Below are 17,492 nucleotides of genomic sequence, written 5' to 3' on the forward strand. Positions count from 1 at the left end.
CAGTCTCTTTTGAGGGCGGAGTCCAATTACAATAAGAAAGGGGCTATAGGCCTGATAGAATACAAGGGATATCTGGTGATAGACCTGCGTCTAAATTAAATTGAAGGATGTACATCTTAATGTACTCTAAGCTGAATTATGGCTGGCTTGGGGAAAGTCTGACTATCACTATTACTGTGGACTAAACTGTTCGAATTCCAGACGTTCAGATCGGAAACGAGGCGGCATCAGATGTGCAGAGCGTACGAAGAAGGGAATCTTCAGCCGGCCTAAACCTCTCTCGTATTTTTTGCGCTGCACTACAAACGTACCCGCTAACTAATTAAATATGAAGAGACTACTAAGGAATGACCAGGAGGTGAAATAATCTTTTCTATCATCCACTTTGTTCTATCATTAACTCTTAAGTAGAACAATACTTCTAACATTTAACAAAGCCCAGTCGTTCCGTCTGTTGATTTCGTCTTGTCTGTCGCCAAAGACACGGGGATAAATAACAAAAACAACGTCAAATAGACCGTTTGAATAGTATTACGGTATTTTTTTTAACAAAAAATATATATATTGTAAACGTGTGGAGGTGAGTTCTAGTCGGTCAAAAAGGAAACATTTTTTTACGGCACAGAGGCAATACATACAGGAACTAAACAGCGATTAACTTTCGTTGTATTTGGTTGTAGACAATATTGAAGTCAGCGGTGACATCAGATGAGGTCTTAAAATCCGGCCACTTACAGCTAATATAAACTTTCAACTTGACATGCTCTAAAGATAAAAAATTTTTTTTTCGTCTTACTTCGACGCAGTTTTTTTGGGAAAACAGATAGGTGTTTCTGCCAATCTTATCTTCTGTCAGTGTCATATTTCCTAAACTAAAGTTTGCACGCAGTAGTGGATTACATAGCATGGCCTACATATCACTCAGACAGAATGGCTTGTTAATGAGTATCAGGCCAATATCGTCTCCGTTCACTCACGTACATATATTCAACACTAAATATGAGTTTCTAACGAGTTTGTTTACTTCACATACCATGGAGACCATCATGACTCTACTGTGTTTCTTTTAACTTTACTATCAGTTTACCTAAAAGTTGTTATTTCCTCTGTAAGCTGCTGAGAGTACACCTCTGTCAATTCATTGCAACCTACAAAAGGCTAAAAAGAGAAAAGACAGTAAACAAAAAAAAAGAAACCAAAAAAAAAGTTCCATAATTACTGGGTGTTGTCTAAGCCATCTTCGCGTGACTTTGGCCAACTCCAGCTTGACCTCTTCAGCCCTCTGTATTTGTAGTTCGTATTTTCTCTCACATCCATTAGCCTGTTTTTAAAAAGGCTGCAAACCAGTTGAGAGCCTTAAAATCAGACAAATCTCTATTAATGGAGGACAACAAAAAGATTCGTAATGACTGATGAAACAGAGTTCTATCAGTGATAGTCAGAAGTGAATATGATAATTGGCAATATATTAATCAAATTGTAAAAGGAAAGTAAGAATGGTAAAATGTAACTGTCGCGAACTGAAAGCCTTTTTGACATGACGTGTTAGATCAGTCCACGCCATGTAACTCGAACACCGCTAATCTTCTCTGGTAAATCGAGCAAAAAAGGCAACGATGGTATTCTTCCCATGAGCAAAAGGTAGAAAAGCGATGTGAAAAGTTTGGAATCTGATCATTTATTGCCCCATGTTTTCCTAAACACGCGTTAAGGTCTGGGTTATTCAGCGTTCGCTGGGAGCCTTAAGCTGTCAGTGAAAGTAACTGATAAAACAGGGGACTGCAAAGAGACATCGACATTTAAGATAGACTTTGCCGCTAAATGAGAAGAGCACCGAACAACCCTGATTGAGTGGGCTCATGTACTGACGTATGGCTGTACCATGTGTAAAGAGATAAATAAGCGGTAACTACTCGGTGCAGTTATCCTATCCGCCTAATAGTGCCCACGAGAGATCAACCCACACTTGTTGATCCAAACACACATTTAGTGAAGAAGCAAATTAGAAAATAAAAGTCTAAATTGACGATTGTTACTGGAAGCGCAAGTTCCTCTCCGCAAAATGAGAAAGGATGTATCATGCTGAGAGCTGGTTGTGAAATTGTTTTGGAAACTACCGAACCAAAACAAGTTATTTAAAGGCATCTACACTGAAAGGAAATGGTGGTTTCCATTGACCTACTTCTTCTAATATAGACAATTTCCGCTTATGATCACGCGATATCTATTTGTACAAGCTTACATTGTGCTGTGAGGCATTCACGACTGTGAACACCGGTATTACAAGAACTCCAACAGCTCTCTCTTTTTTTTTAATTTCACTCAGCAGCTTAAGCTATATGGAAGTCTTAAATGAATTGGCCGGTAAAATTCCGATTTATTAAAAGACAGGATTTGCAATAATTGTTGCATATACATGAAACTGTAATTTCGTAATTCGCTTTTTTAGTCGCTTACTTCAATTCGCAGCCGTAGTTTCGACAGCCACATCCTCTATTCGTCGTTCAGCGTCCGTTTTTTCACTCGCCTCCACCGACTGAGTCTGGAACTGGTTAGGCATCAGGCCGCCCGCAACCTGTTTCTTCATGAAGCATCGACCTGAATGGCCTATGGCAACAGATATTCAATGGGCTAGATACTTCGGGGAGTGGGGGTTGGTACTCCTTTAACCAATATGTGTTATCTATTGCCTTGAAAAGAGTGTTTTTCTTTTCAACCGGGTTTGAAGGATCAGCGGTGTTCACGTGTCTGTCTAAATATGTGTGAAGTGGCCTTCTGGGGTCGCTGTGCCTCAATTTACAATAATGTAATTTTAACCGGACCAAGGTTTACCACAGTTAAAGAGCCTTGGTCGCACGCTATCCTGCAAATCCATTCAGTTGTCCCCTCACTCTACTCCAAGCTAACTACAGGCTAAATAATCAGTTGAAGCTATTTGTTACTGATAGAATGGTCTACGAAAAAGACATACTGCAAACAACAAACCCAAAAATTAAGAGCTGTTGAAAAGTTTGGGTGTGTAATAATAAAAATGATTTTCTTCATCATAAATAGCTTCAGATAATACTGCAGGCTAGCGGGAAGGAAAAACGCTTTAACGGTCATACTCCAGCGTGTTTTTTCATTTAACTTTTTCGTCGCTGCGAGAAAGTCCTGAAGTGATAAGCGAATACACTTTTGCGAGAGCAAAATAATTCCCACGAGTTATTTTCAAGAATTTACGAGAAGAGAGAAGCATATACCGCAGTAAAGTCTGAAAACCTTTCGAACGTTTAAGAATTTTGTTTATCAAGGTTGTTTAGCCTGGCGGTACTTTTGACTTTTATTTGTTTGGGATAGGTGTGGCAAGGGCGCAGTTTCCTGTACAGTTACCAGGCAAAGAGCAGCTCACTTGTACAGATCAATATTGTTAACAGAAGATGTGATTTAAGTAATATACGTTGAAAATTAATATTAAATCCAGCCTGATAAGTTGGCTGGAAAAAAATATATGCAAAAGAAAACAAATGGAATACCGACCACAGCTACCAGCTGTCTATATTCGTGTTGACAAGCGTGTGACAGTTTAAACCCCTTTGACTTCCAAAGTCGTATCACGTTTCCATCCGTTGTTACGGGTCGTTTGAGGCCAGTGAGTCGATCGTAAGTTCTTCTGATGTTATTTACACAGTAACGAATGAAAAGAACGCTATGGATATGGCAGCGACCACAACAGTTGAGGCCATCTATGTACCAGACAACCTTGATGGGAAGAAATACATGAAAAACCAACAATGGCGGCTTCGAATTTGGATTTGCGCTGGAATATCTAGTTTGGTCGTGTTATCAGCAGCATTGGCATTTATTATTCTTATTTTGAACTTCTCAGCTTTTCTGTCGCAAACCTATGATCTCACTCAAGGCGATATGAGGCTGATATCGGTATCTACGGCTTTCTGTGAAGACATATCGCTTGGACAAGATTCCTCGAAACGGAAATTGTGGATTCTGCCGTCTTCACGCGTAAGTCCCCAACTGCGAAGAACAAATATTTCCACAGATGTATTAGTGTCAAAATTTAATTATTGGTACAAGAGTTTCTATTTACTAGAAGGATCTTCCGTCGTTATAAATGCCGAGTCTAATAGCCTGTTGAAGCTTTTTATTTTCAAGGACAGAAAAAGACTTGATGAATGGATCCTTCAAAATGGGGATTCTTCGGAGGAAAGCGGCCTCTCTGAGGAGGAATCCTTCTCGCAGCCTTCCAGAATATCTTACACTCTTTCCGCAAAAGAAACAGGCTACTTCTTTATTCTTTTTAAATACTCCAAAAAAGAGAATGAAGTTTCAAAAATGAACCTTGGTATGATTATAAGCCGCAAAGTGTACGATGTGGATTCTTCAGTTTTCAGTTGTAGCGCGGGTGCGGACGAAGCATGTTCGGCGAGATTACTGTTTGGGTCATCCGAGGTCGGCGTGCTTGAAGTAACACAGAACCTTGATTATCACAGTAGTGACCTTGTAACAACTTGGCGTTGTGAGCCCCGTATTTGGTTTTACTTGGCGGTCTTTGGTGGACCTATTTTGCTTTTCACTGTTGGAAGCTTTTTGTTTTATTTTGTATTTATCAACCGAAAGAGAGACAGCATTATTCAGCGACTTGCGTTTCACAGACAGAACGCACTTAGGCGAGCAAGTGGTAGTGGTTGTGACCGATGTAACACCCTTGGCAATAAGAGTTTAAACGGTTCGCTGAGGCCAACAAGTCGAACCTCAAGTATACGTAGCCTGGGCAATCAAACTGACGTGTCACGCACCGCTTCTCTGCAGCCTGTTGTGACAACCATGTATACTGGAAACGCAGCAAGCGAAGACAGCGGTCACGACACTGATGACGATAACAAAAGGATCAGCAACACTTGTCGTCGCTCTAAAAGGCGAACATCTTCAGTTGACGGAGCGTCTTTAGTGTCTCAAGAAAGTGTTTCTAGAAGACCCAGCTTCAGCACATTCCAAGGGAGTGAGGATGAACGCACAAATGCCGTTGGAAATCATATGCGGCAAAGTGAATCAGCGCGCAAAGGGCTCACTGATGACAGAGCACGTAAGAAAAGATCAGATCGTCGTGAAATGCTGGAGAAAATTCCTGATGGCACTGTTCCTAGAAACCATTCAACTCGGCGAAACTCCAACGAGAAATTGATTGAGCACACAATTCGCACGTTGCCATTCGACCGAAGCAACACCCCACGGGCTGGACACTCTGACAGTCACCTTGAACTTGAGCTGCTACACAAACCTAGGAACTCGTCATCTCGGCAATATTCCAGTGAAGAATTACTTGACCACGCATTGCCACCTAACGGTAACTACTCAGCAGCTAGTGGCCGATTTGATCGTCAACCACAGACTGAGATTGAAAGCCCGATCAGTAAACCTGACAATGATAAATCCAAGGGGACCTCAACTCGGAGACACTTAAGTGATAAGTTATATAACGACGCAGCTATAACATTGCCGCGTAACCGGGGCAATACAGTACCCACTAGCCACTTTAACAGTCATCTTGAGCCTGAACACGATAGACCCGCCTCTCTTCCATCTTTGCAGTGCCCTGATGGTGCGTGGGGACTCCCTTTGGATTTGATACCTGAATCCCAACAAAAAGCTCGCTCTGAGCTGTCGTTTATCCCACCTCGAGAGGAAGACAGTGACGTCTTGGAGCCTCTGAAGATCAAATTACGGACAAGTTCCGGGCGACGACGGGACATGGGATGGACTCCGAGATTGTCCATCGTCTCTGAGGCTTAAGAGAAATCAGTTCGTCGTGTTAGACTCTAGCGTGCCAAGATTGTGAGGAAATCAATAGATTTAGATGAAAGCAGATAGCCTGATTATTCTCTCTGTATTTAGGCGTTTACAGACTGATTTGCAAATGTGTTTGATGCAACTTACGTTGAACGAACGATCAAGCAAACGAGCAAACAATCAAAGAGGCTGTAGCTTGTAGTGTTCCCAAATAATACGATAGTTGAGATTTTGTGCGCTCTCTGCAAGAACGTCAACGTTCGGTTTCGTTTCAACGTGATTTTGGAGAAGGCCTGTTCATCCTCTCTTCAACTGACTCGGAATGAAAATTTTAAAAGAAGCCATTTGCTTTCGCTCAGAGATTTTTGTCGTCTTTAATTTTATTCAACGTGGATGCCCCCATTTGCTTCTATAACTAGTTCTAGACCCCGCGCCTTGATCTCTTGGTGACTGCTCCGCCCACTGCTTTGTGAACCCATGATCGCAGCAAAACTGGTTCATGTTTCCCGCCGTTCAATATCCCATTCAAGATCAAAAGAGGTAAAATAATTCTTACAAGGATGCCTTTTTCCCTGACTAAAATGAAACCTAAGGAAGTATTTCCCAGATTGCATTGGACTGACATTAGTTAACGAACGTACTCGGTCACCATCAATTATCTTGCATTGGAAGCACGTGGTGACGGTAACCTTGATTTGTCCCGGGGACCGCGGAACAGACTAGCCTGTGTCAGGCTCTCAGCTGGCCAAGCAAATGAGTAAGGGAGAAAAAAAATTATCGCGCTCTTTGTCCTTTTTTCCATGTCTTTAGTCCCCCCTTCCGATTTTCTTCACTCCTCAAATTAGTGACTGTGAAATTTCTGCTTTGTCGGTGGGGCCAGTCCAGTCTGCGGTTTATTTCTGGGTAATTAAGTGCTATCAGTTGAGTTGATAACGTAAATTGGCCACTGTAAAGAGTTTAAAGGCTGACATTTCGTCAGAGCGATTGACGGAGGGCTAACGCTCGAAATGTCAACCTTTAAACTCTTTAGGTTAGCCAATTTACGTCATCAACTCAGTTGATAACACTTAATTACCCTGTTACACTCTCTTACTAGCGCAGCACAAAAGTTTCTTTAAAAACATACCTTTTATTCATTTGTGCTTTATTTCTGTCTATCTTACCCAGAGCACAGCTATTCTTGTTCCTGACATTCTTTTATAGATTTATTATATTTCTGAAATCCAAAAATGATATTTGCAAATACCAACGAAGACCCAAATGAGTGTCTTTAGTGGATCAGGAAGTCGCAAAGTGAGCCTGTCAGTGATTATTTGTGGTGGAACACTTGGTAAAGTATGCGCGCGCAACCACATTTCCAATGTTTTTCAATGTCTGCAAAGAGGGTGACGTTTACCTATCCATGAAAATTTTCTACTGAGACGTCGAATTCTCCCCTTTTATGATGAAATCACCGCTACGGAAAGCCGTGGTCGTTGTCCTAGTTGTCTACGCCAGCGTTTCATGGTGTGAGGATATTCCATCAGAAACTCCGTCACGAACGAACAGTTCAATTGGGTGAGCCACTTGGAATATGACTCTTGTACCAGTCGAAAATATTAAATGTTTACACGGGTCACTTATTCATCTGAAGTATTTTTACACCCATTGATTGTGATCACAGTTATCAACACTTCATTGTTTGATTCATTTTTTTAGCATGAACAACACAGAGGGGGAAGTAAATGCGACAAAAACTACACCAGTTACTACAACACAACCTCCAACAACCACCGAGGCGCCGATCGAGGAAATACCCGAACCACCTGAGGTCGAACAACACAGTTCGATGACAATTTTTTTCATTCTTCTCGTTGTAGGTATGATATTTAAATCTTCTTATCCACAGTTATCTGTGTGTGGCTGTTGGAGCGAGATGTACACATTTTACTAATATTTTCAGTCAATGTCAGCTGTCATTCTTCGAGGCATCTAATTCACATTTTTACTGTGTAGTCGTTGTTATATTTTATATTCTAAAATTATTTGAGCAGCTGCTAATCTCCAATTCTTAAGATGATGTGATTTTTGTATTTAAGTAGAGATAACTTTCAGTGGTCAATAAGAACAGCTGGTGACACCACGACAGAAAAGATATCACTAAATGTCACATGTTTATGAAAATCCTACTTACACCCATTAGTAGTACAAACAAAAACAGCATATTATTTTAATTGTTGAAACCTCACTGAAATGATCCTTGCTATCAGCTGAAACTGGTCTCAACAATAACTTCTTGAGCTACAACAGAATTTAAAACTTATCTGGAATGATTTGGCCCAGTTTCCACTGTGCTTTGGCATAGATAGAGGCAGAGTGTTTCCACTCTTTAAAAAAAGCTAAGTTAGCTTTTAGGATAAAGAATCTGCCTATTACAAGGAAAAGTGGGAAAAAATTCAAGAGAAAGACATACCTACACTGGAACTATATTATTTGGTACAAATACAGTTTATACAGTTAGTGAAACCCTTCCTTTCCAATTGATCAGATCAGTGTTTTCTTCTGTGACTAACTGTTTTACACACAAATACATAATACATTATTTATGTTACATTCTCAAGAAAGTGATATTGTGAATGCACTGAGAATGTCTGAGTGCAATATCTTTCCCTTCTCATTTCTTTTGTCTTTAGCAATTTATGCTCTGGTACATTTCTATTTGAGGTGAAGCTTGGTGAAAAGAAAACTTTTTTGAAAAGATATGTGAATTAGGATAACTCATCTCCTAATATATAGATTTAGCCAAGCCTAAAAGTGGAGCTTGCATTTTTTTTTCCCGCATGTCTCAAGGGCACATTGCCTTGCCCTAGCCAGGACTAGAACCTGGGTCATCCAAATCGGAGCCCAGTGCACTGACCACTGCACTATTGAACAAAGCCGTGGCATTGGTGTGCCCATGGTATAGTTGACCACGCATGTTAAAAGTAGCACCTTGTACGGTCGTATGGTCATACAGTCGTATGATCGTACATCCAACTTTTTTTGGCTTGATGGGTTACTACTATTTTGTATAATTATGGGGCTATGCTCTGCGAGCTCCGCTAAAATATTTACATCTATGTATAAATATTGTATATACTTATATTTCAATAGTTTTTTAAAATAAAAATATCAATTCTTGATTACTTTGCATTCGGTTTCATTTTAGCCCTTTGTATTTTGTTGATCCACTTTTTACTGAAGACTAAATTTCACTACCTTCCTGAAAGTGTAGCTGTTGTTTTCTTGGGTAAGTTGCATTATCTCTGGATAGTATTTCAGATAGTTTTTGGAGTGAATGCAATGCTCACAACCTACTCTAGAGACAGTACTATATTTATCTACTTTTTGAAACTTGACACTTTCATACAGAAGATGTATATAATTAATCTTTCTCCTTTACATCAAACCTTGAATGAACAGTTGTTGTTTGTTCTATTGCAGGTGCACTAGTTGGTTTGGTTATAAAAGCCTTAAGTCATTTTGCTCTTGGAGACTGGAGGGTTTGTTTCAGTTTTCTGCTTTGCTGATGTTAATGATAAATTATTCTACTATAGTTGCTCATTACAGGTGCCAGCTCTAATTTTTTGAGGATTACATTTATTTGTATCTTGCCTCAGTCACCCTATATGGAACGAGTTCACCAATTGTTTGGCATCTAGGCAGAATTGTCCAGCTAAACCTGAACATTCTGGCCAAGTTTTCATTTGGACATAAAAAATGTCCTCCTGTTTCTTTTCACTTCTCTCCTTCTTCTTCATATCTCAATGTAGACCTTGTGCATGACTTCTAAGTTCCATTAAGTTTGTATTAAAGGTGACAACATGTACCACAGTTGTATGCTCATCCATTTTTCCAAATTTTCCTAAGTGCCAGTTCTGCATAATTTTTGTGTCATTTAACATGACAAAAAAATTGATTGGTTTTTTAATATTCTTATGAAGTATCACATTCAGGAATCCACCCCTTCAAAACAAAACAATTGTTGCTTTCTTTTGAATTATTATATTTGAGTGAAGACTTTTTTCACAGGCAGAATATTTATATTCTGTTTATTCCTTTCTTTTTTTGGCTTTAAATAGAAAGAGGAACACTTCAATCCTACAGCATTTTTCCTGATTTTGTTGCCACCAATAATTTTTGAATCTGGGTATTCACTCCATAAGGTAAGAGTATCATCCAGATAACAAGAAGAGACTTTTCATTTAAAATTAACATAAAATTATCTTAAAAAGTTTCAAAGTTTTGAATTTTCTTTTTCAAATCAGTTCACTGTATGTGTTCCTTTACGTTAGACTATGGTTATTATGATGTGTACCACTAAAGGTTTGCATTAAAATCTGACTTTTTGTGTAGAATTCTGAGCCACTTGGTTATTAAGACATTGAATGGTACATGTGCTATGTAATTATGAGATGACTAACTATGAAATGTCATTGGTGAACTCTGAACTTACGTCACGGAAAGACAACTTCTCACCCATTCAGTGGTACTTAGAATTTGTTTTGTTAGGCTATATGTTCCTTCAATATATATGGTTTAAAAAAGAAGGCTACAAATTCTTAGCTTTCAGTACAGAAAGCTGTTTTTCTATGTTGGAAACAAAGTCTTTGTAATTTATTTTATTATTTGTTTAAATGGCTATGAAAACAAAACACACTAGACATGAAGTATTTTTCAAGTTGTGGAAATAAAATTCATGGATTTTTTATGGGCACAATGTCTCTACCAAATTATTCCTGTTAAATATGCCCCTTCCACAGTTGTGAAGTAAAGTACCTCATGTTCTATAAAACTTGATTTCACATCCAAATTTAACATTTGAAGAGCCAAAGATGAACTTTAACATCTAAATTCAGCAGTTCCTTTCCTTTTTCAGGGTAATTTTTTTGCCAACATAGGCTCGATTATTGTTTTTGCTATTTTTGGAACAGCTGTATCAGCTATTGTTATTGGAGGTGGTATCTATTTATTGGGAAAGGTAAGTGGTTTCTCTGTCTTTAAAAGGACCTTCCTGAAAAACCAGTTTTGGGTGATCAGCAACCACCTGATGAAAGATCAGTTAGAATTACAACAATACTGATCATAATAAATTTATTGGCATGCTTTATGCTTAATTGTATAAATTGAAAAGTGGTATTTTAGTGTTGGAACTGAAATCTGCTCTTATCTCAGGAATCTTTATGACCATCTGTTGTACCTAAGTGGTCCTTTAGGAAGCAAACGATTCGTAAAGCAAATAGATCATTACAAAACAAAACAGATTTTCAATTTTTGAATATAAGAGGCAATCATAATTACTGGTACTCTTTGCTTTACATCATGATCTTTTTCATCAGATTAAATTGGAGCTCTATATTTGCATGTATTTTAGCGAAGATAAAAGTGATATTTCCATATGACTGCAGCTGCATAAAATATTGTTTCCTTGTTCATTTCAATTAATGGACATCTTACAAGACATATCTCTTTTATTATTTGTCCATTTAGGGTGGTGTAGCATTTCAACTTGATTTAAGAGAAAGGTGAGGTTTTATAATGTTTGGTTAGGTTTTTACCTGCAAACATGTGAGCTGCTGTACATTTATAAGCTCAATTTAGGTCTTTTTTCTGATGCTGACCCTGTTTCCAGGGCTTGTGAACTGTAATGGTACTTACTGTAGTTCTAACTTGTAGTGTTACAATGTAATGATAGACAGTGATGCTTTGATTTTTAGTTTAAGTTTCCCACTATACATGTTGAAAAAGCTTTTGAAGGTGACTTCAAGGTTTACCCAAGTTTTTTTTTCACAGCTTTGCCTTTGGCTCCCTGATTTCAGCAGTGGATCCTGTAGCAACACTGGCAATCTTCCATGCATTGGATGTTGATCCAACATTAAACATGTTGGTGTTTGGCGAGAGTATTCTTAATGATGCTGTTTCTATCGTCATGACCAAGTAAGTGGGTGTTCTATATTCAATACAATATTCCTTTGTCATGTTATTCATTTCTCTTTAAACTTTGATGTGCTATTCTATGCTTTTTTCCTTATAGTGAGCTGTGTGTTTGAATTTAATGAGAAATTATTTTTGAAAGTAGGTCACATGTTATCTCAAGTTATTGTGAGGACTAGAATCCTTCCTTTGGCATTCAGGTGCTTCTAGGCTGCATGAGGAATGAACACGAGGATTGAATATGAGGAATAAACATACAGGAGAAGAACCCATTGCATTTTGCATGGTTTATTCATCATGACCACAGAATCGTCTCAGTTACACTTTTTCATTTAGGAAAATACATAAACCCTTTCCTCTAACTTTAAGTAAAACCCTTATTGAAATATTTATCTTGTTATTTTCAGTACTATCTTAGAGATGGGAGCTGCACAATACGCTGATAGTAGTTCTTTTGAGACATTCTTCTCAGCTGTGGGGAATTTTCTTGTAATGTTCTGTGGTTCAGCAGGCATTGGGATCCTATTTGCTCTCATAAGTGCATTTATATCCTTGAAAATTGTGACTTCTAGTTTTGCAGTGTTGTTTGATTTTTGTTCTGAGGAAAATTATTTGTTCAGAGCAATACCTTGAAGACACAGAACTAGTTACTAAAATGTTTTTTCCTTGACAATGCTGTCACCTTTTGAAGCATGTTGATTTGCGAACCACTCCTTCTTTAGAACTTGGTACCATGTTAATATTTTCCTATGCACCTTATGGTTTGGCAGAGGGCCTAAAACTATCAGGTAAGTTAATTTTACTCAGTCTATAGATGTTGGATGATATTTCTTAAATACAATTTAACATATGGGTGAAATTGGCAGTTGCACAGTTGCCAGTGGCGAGTTAAAACTGACCAGGGTCACCGAAAGTTAAGGTTTGAATGCCCAATGTGTGACTATGCTACAGAATTTCAAAAAGTTGCAATGTAACTTATGTGAAGTACAAAGTTAAAAATAAAACTCAATATGTAGTTTAATTGGACTACCCTTCTCTTCATTTCTTTGCCTGGACTCTACGATCATCCATTTTAGCGAATTTTGTAGTTCTGAAGTGGAAATTCCAAGCCGTTTTAATAGTGATTTTGTGAGGTTCTTTCCTTTTAGTTAACACTGTTAAAAGCCATGGGGCATTTATTCAAGTTTCTCATTTTAAACTAGAGGAAGTTGAGGGCAACTTCATTTTGGAATGGGCCTCTAAGAATTCAAGGAAACTGGCCTGACTGGCCACCAAGCTCTGGAGTTAATTTTAAGCCCTGTAACATGATTAACTACTGCATGTGATTTTAGTTTAAGTGACCATAAAATAGAATAAAAATGACTTCCCAAACTGCACATTATATAAAGAAAGGTGTCACATTTCCGTTCAATTGATCATGTAATAATTTTAGTAGAAAATATTCATGGAGGTCAACTATTCAAGCAAGAAGATAACTTGAGGAAGAGTTATTCAGTTATGAATGACCCCTGAGGTGAATTTCCCTCTCATGCATGTATTACCTACCATGCACCCAGGTGACCAATTTCTTATGTTCTGTTTGACTGTAGGAATCATGGCTATTTTATTCTGTGGCATTGTTATGTCTCACTACACCCATTTTAATTTGTCACCCATGACTCAAATTACAGTACAACAGATTTTTCGTACAACAGCTTTTATGGCAGGTATGTTTAATTCATATTCCTGAGATAAAAAATGGTTTACAGAAAGTGGATGAGTGATGTAATGACTCAGATGAGAGGTAAACCTGAGGTTTGGAACTCTGTGGACCCATGATGTGGTTACTGTTGTTTATATACTAAGGGAGCATTGCTGTGTGGTTGGGATGCTGAACTTGTCACATGATGATCTTGAGTTTAGCTTCCTAGTTGCACTCCGTTCATAGCCAAATGGCTTGCCTCTAGACAGAGGGGATATTAAGTTGTTAAATAATTGTATACATCATGCTCATTGACCCTGATTGGCCTTATTTGGGGGATGATTGGTGTGAATATCAGCACCTAGATAAAGCCTCTGAACACAGTTATTGTAAATTATTTCTACAGGAAACATGTGATTATAAAATTCTTTTTTTTTCATATTGACTTTAATGAAGAACTTTGAGAAGCTTTGATTTGTTTGTCATTGCCCTGAATGTTAATTTACTAAACCTTTTTTTTATTTCAGAAACATGTGTATTTGCTTATTTAGGAATGGCAATCTTTAGTTTCAAACATCAATTTAGACCAGCATTTGTTATTTGGACTATAGTAAGTATTGTGAAAGGAAGATTGTTCCCACGGAAAAATGTGCAGAAATTTCTACCTGATTGTTTTACAAATAGTTTTCTAAGAATTTGGTTACTGAGGCTATTTTATGTCAACCCATAACCATTCATACCCTTCTAGATTTTACAAGACAGTGTTCAATCTTTTTTGATGCATTCACATTTATTTTTATTTTTACATTTTGCCATGTTTAAATTTTGTTAAAATACTTATTTCTTGCTTTTATATTGTTACTTACTAGATTCTTTGTTTACTTGGAAGAGCAGTGAATATTTACCCACTATCTTCCCTTGTAAACCAATTCAGAGATATTAGAATCTCTCGCAAAACTCAGTTCATAATGTGGTTTAGTGGTACGTATGTAAGCAATAGAAATACTTTGTCTGTATGAGTTATTGTTTGGTTACATGCACAATGTTAAAGAGTATGCACATAACTTAATCTTGTGTTATCATCCCTGAATGTTCCCTCTAAATAATGTCACTGTGAAACTAAGAGAACTTGAAGTAACCTGAATTATTTTGTGACTGTCTGTTATAATAATAATAAAAATAATAATAATAGTAATAGTAATAGTAATAGTAATAGTAATAGTAATAGTAATAGTAATAGTAATAATAATAGTAATAGTAATAATATTAATAATTATAATAGTAATAATAATGACTTTATTGGATAACACAATTACTGGTTGAACCAGTAGTTCTCATTGTGGTCCATGACCACATGACCAATGACATTTTAGATCAGGACACAGGCTAAACCACAAACCTGTAACCAATGTAATTATGTGCAGTTAAGTTGCATCAAGTCTGGTTGACTCCTTCCCTTTAATATAGCAAAAGGTCTGGAATTTTCCTTTTATCATACAGTTCCTGTAAAAGAGATCTATAGAACCTTAATCACAAACTGTATTTTTGTAATTGTTCTCTGATTGAATGCAAGCACTCAAAGAGATATCATGGAATCAACAGACTAAATGATACTGTCAGTGCTTATTTCTGCAAAGTAGATGTAATGACATTTGATACTATCCTCAGGTTTACGGGGGGCTGTGGCCTTTGCTCTTGTGCTCCATCTTCAGTTGGATGATGAAAAGCGACATGTCCTCATCACCTCTACACTCATTATAATCATGTTCACAATTCTGTGTTTAGGCGGATCAACTCTTCCATTGTTAAAGGTGAATTGAACTTCAATACATTGTAAATGATGATTGTATAGTCTAAATCAATTCTATTAGGCTTTCAATTCATGCACAGTATGTGTGGTTGGAAAAGCTGAAATGGTGGAAATAGTTTTAATGAATAAAAGAAAACCTAATTTTTTTTCCTGTCAAACATTTTACATTGTAGTTACTCAAAGCAGATCAAGGATTGGAAAAGAGTTTAACACTTAGTAAAACACAGACAGAGGTAAGTCATGAAATGATTACAACTTGGGCATGACCATGCACCCCTCATTTCTCTACTGCCTTTCTTCTCCATTGTGTGCTGTTCCTCTTTTCCTCCAGCCAGTATACTTACAGAGCAGTAAGCCAACATTTGTTAATCCACAGGGTAAAGCAGTGGATGCAGATCAACTGACTGATGATGAATGGAGAATAAGCAGCAGGAAAGCTTTGAAGGGCTTCTCTCGGCTTGATGCTAAGTATTTCATTCCATTCTTCACCAGAAAGTTTACAAGACAGGTAAAATACAGCGCTGCTGGGTCATTATTGCTACAGCTGATTGCTGCTGTGCTTACCCTTCTTTTTCCTGCATTGTTCTTTCAGGAGGTCCGCAATGCACATGAAGAAATGCAGCGCTTAACAAGTCAGTTATACAGTGAAGTGCACAGTGACTTGGCATCTGAAGATGAAGCAGAGAACAAACTCTAAATTACATATTTGTCTCACAATGAAGCAATTTGGGAAGGGGTAAATGAATGCAAATTTAGATCTAGTAGATCACTAATTAAGGGTAAGGACATAGTGATGTGTTGTTACACTTATGGATATTTATTTCTGGGGTTTTTTTTTAAATACAAGCTAAATAATTCATGTTTTAGACATTATCTCATAACTTGAAACTACAATCACTGTTGTGAATAACATTCCTTTTCAAAGCTCTGACAGAAGGCTGATGCTCAAACATCACCTTTTGAAGCTCTTTACAGTGGCTAATTTACATTAATAACTCAGTTGATAAAACCAAATTACCTTTTCAAAGTTTCTCTTACTTGGATGATCAGACCACACAATCAAAGTTCAATGTAGGAAGAACCATTATTCAGCACTAATGGCCGGCTCATTAGCTCTCGTCTTAATGGAACCACTTAAATGCAGTCCTAAGTTGCCAAGAATACAAACTCTATAAATACATTAAAGAGGATTATTTAAGTGTACATTGTACCAAAGAATTAGTACATTGTGGCTGAGGCAATTTTTTTTCTCAGTGATTTTCTGACATTTCCATGACTTAGTAGATGATGAAATATAAATTTATGTTAAGTATTATTTGTAAATATGTATATTAAAGTTTGATAACTTATACAGAAGTTTTTGAATATTCAAGGAGAAATTGGGTAGAAATTTGTGAATAATATATTTGAAAGTTTTAAATGTGGGGGCAAAGTGGAGTTACTCTTAAGATTATTACTTTTGGCAGGTAGCACTCTTGAAATACATTGTGAGTAAATGCCCAGTAGCTGGCCACGGTCTCCTAAATGCCCGGCAGAAAGAAATTTTCACAGATTTTCCATAAAAAGGTTCTCTCAAACCTCTTTCGAATATCAGAAGCTTTTTCAGAAATGTTAAATGATTCCAAAAATTAATTTGGATTTTCAGTGGACAAACTCTCCTAGCTTAAGCATACTAGAATATTGCTCAGTTTTCAAAACTAAGGAATTGCACACCTCTTATCACACTACTGGGCTTGGGTCTCAAATGGAATAAATGCCCAGAAGTCAGAAACTTTAAATAAAATGCCTCTGAAAAATTCATACAAACTTATTGAGTAAACTTGATGTTTGTTTAGAAATGTTGGTTTTTCAGTGGTCAAGCTGGAACATACCATACTAAAACACATTAATATTTTAACCAGTTGAACCATCAACAGACTTAACATTATATTACATTATAATATGCAAAAACTCGGAAAATTTGTCCACTTAAGAACCAAAAACTCAATTTTTGGAATCACTTGACATTCTAAACAAAAATCTGATACTAGGAACTCTTCAGTGGCATTTTGATTATTTCTGACTGCTAAGAAGTTAGTCCATTCAAGACCATGTCCAGCAACCTGATTGGAGGTGTGCAATTTTTGAGAAATAACCTTTCTGTGAAAAGTCTCTAAAAGGTTTTGACTGTCAGGCATTTACTCTTTTGGAAACTGCACGCGGCTGTGGTGCATTTAGTTGCAGTGCACAATATATATTTGTACACCTGTACAAATAAACCAT

At 37.3% G+C, this 17,492-nt stretch overlaps 2 protein-coding genes across 2 annotated transcripts; both read left to right on the plus strand.

Moving 5' to 3' along the window:
* Positions 1-3,319: 3,319 nt before the first annotated feature.
* LOC113674044 (uncharacterized) lies at positions 3,320-6,147 on the plus strand. Its single transcript, XM_027190515.2, has one exon. It carries the CDS (start codon positions 3,691-3,693, stop codon positions 5,788-5,790), a length of 2,100 nt encoding a protein of 699 aa, XP_027046316.2. The 5' UTR covers positions 3,320-3,690; the 3' UTR covers positions 5,791-6,147.
* An 807-nt stretch (positions 6,148-6,954) lies between these two features.
* On the plus strand, positions 6,955-16,582 carry LOC113674045 (sodium/hydrogen exchanger 8). Its single transcript, XM_027190516.2, has 17 exons — positions 6,955-7,344; positions 7,486-7,646; positions 8,975-9,055; positions 9,250-9,308; positions 9,888-9,971; positions 10,685-10,786; positions 11,296-11,330; positions 11,599-11,742; positions 12,147-12,285; positions 12,422-12,527; positions 13,329-13,445; positions 13,948-14,030; positions 14,290-14,401; positions 15,089-15,231; positions 15,404-15,463; positions 15,607-15,738; positions 15,823-16,582. The coding sequence occupies exons 1-17, from the start codon at positions 7,229-7,231 to the stop codon at positions 15,925-15,927; spliced, it is 1,779 nt and encodes a 592-aa protein (XP_027046317.2). The 5' UTR covers positions 6,955-7,228; the 3' UTR covers positions 15,928-16,582.
* Positions 16,583-17,492: the final 910 nt, after the last annotated feature.

Source organism: Pocillopora damicornis, chromosome 3 (genome assembly GCF_964200805.1).
Source record: "Pocillopora damicornis chromosome 3, jaPocDami1.2, whole genome shotgun sequence".
Lineage (NCBI taxonomy): Eukaryota > Metazoa > Cnidaria > Anthozoa > Scleractinia > Pocilloporidae > Pocillopora > Pocillopora damicornis.

Excerpts from the sequence above, each read along its gene's own strand:
- LOC113674044 (XM_027190515.2), top strand. The coding sequence starts at position 3,691 with ATGGATATGGCAGCGACCACAACAGTTGAGGCCATCTATGTACCAGAC.
- LOC113674045 (XM_027190516.2), top strand. The coding sequence starts at position 7,229 with ATGATGAAATCACCGCTACGGAAAGCCGTGGTCGTTGTCCTAGTTGTC. Across the intron at positions 15,464-15,606 it reads TTAGTAAAACACAGACAGAG|GGTAAAGCAGTGGATGCAGA; the intron begins GTAAGTCATGAA and ends GTTAATCCACAG. Across the intron at positions 15,739-15,822 it reads CCAGAAAGTTTACAAGACAG|GAGGTCCGCAATGCACATGA; the intron begins GTAAAATACAGC and ends TTGTTCTTTCAG.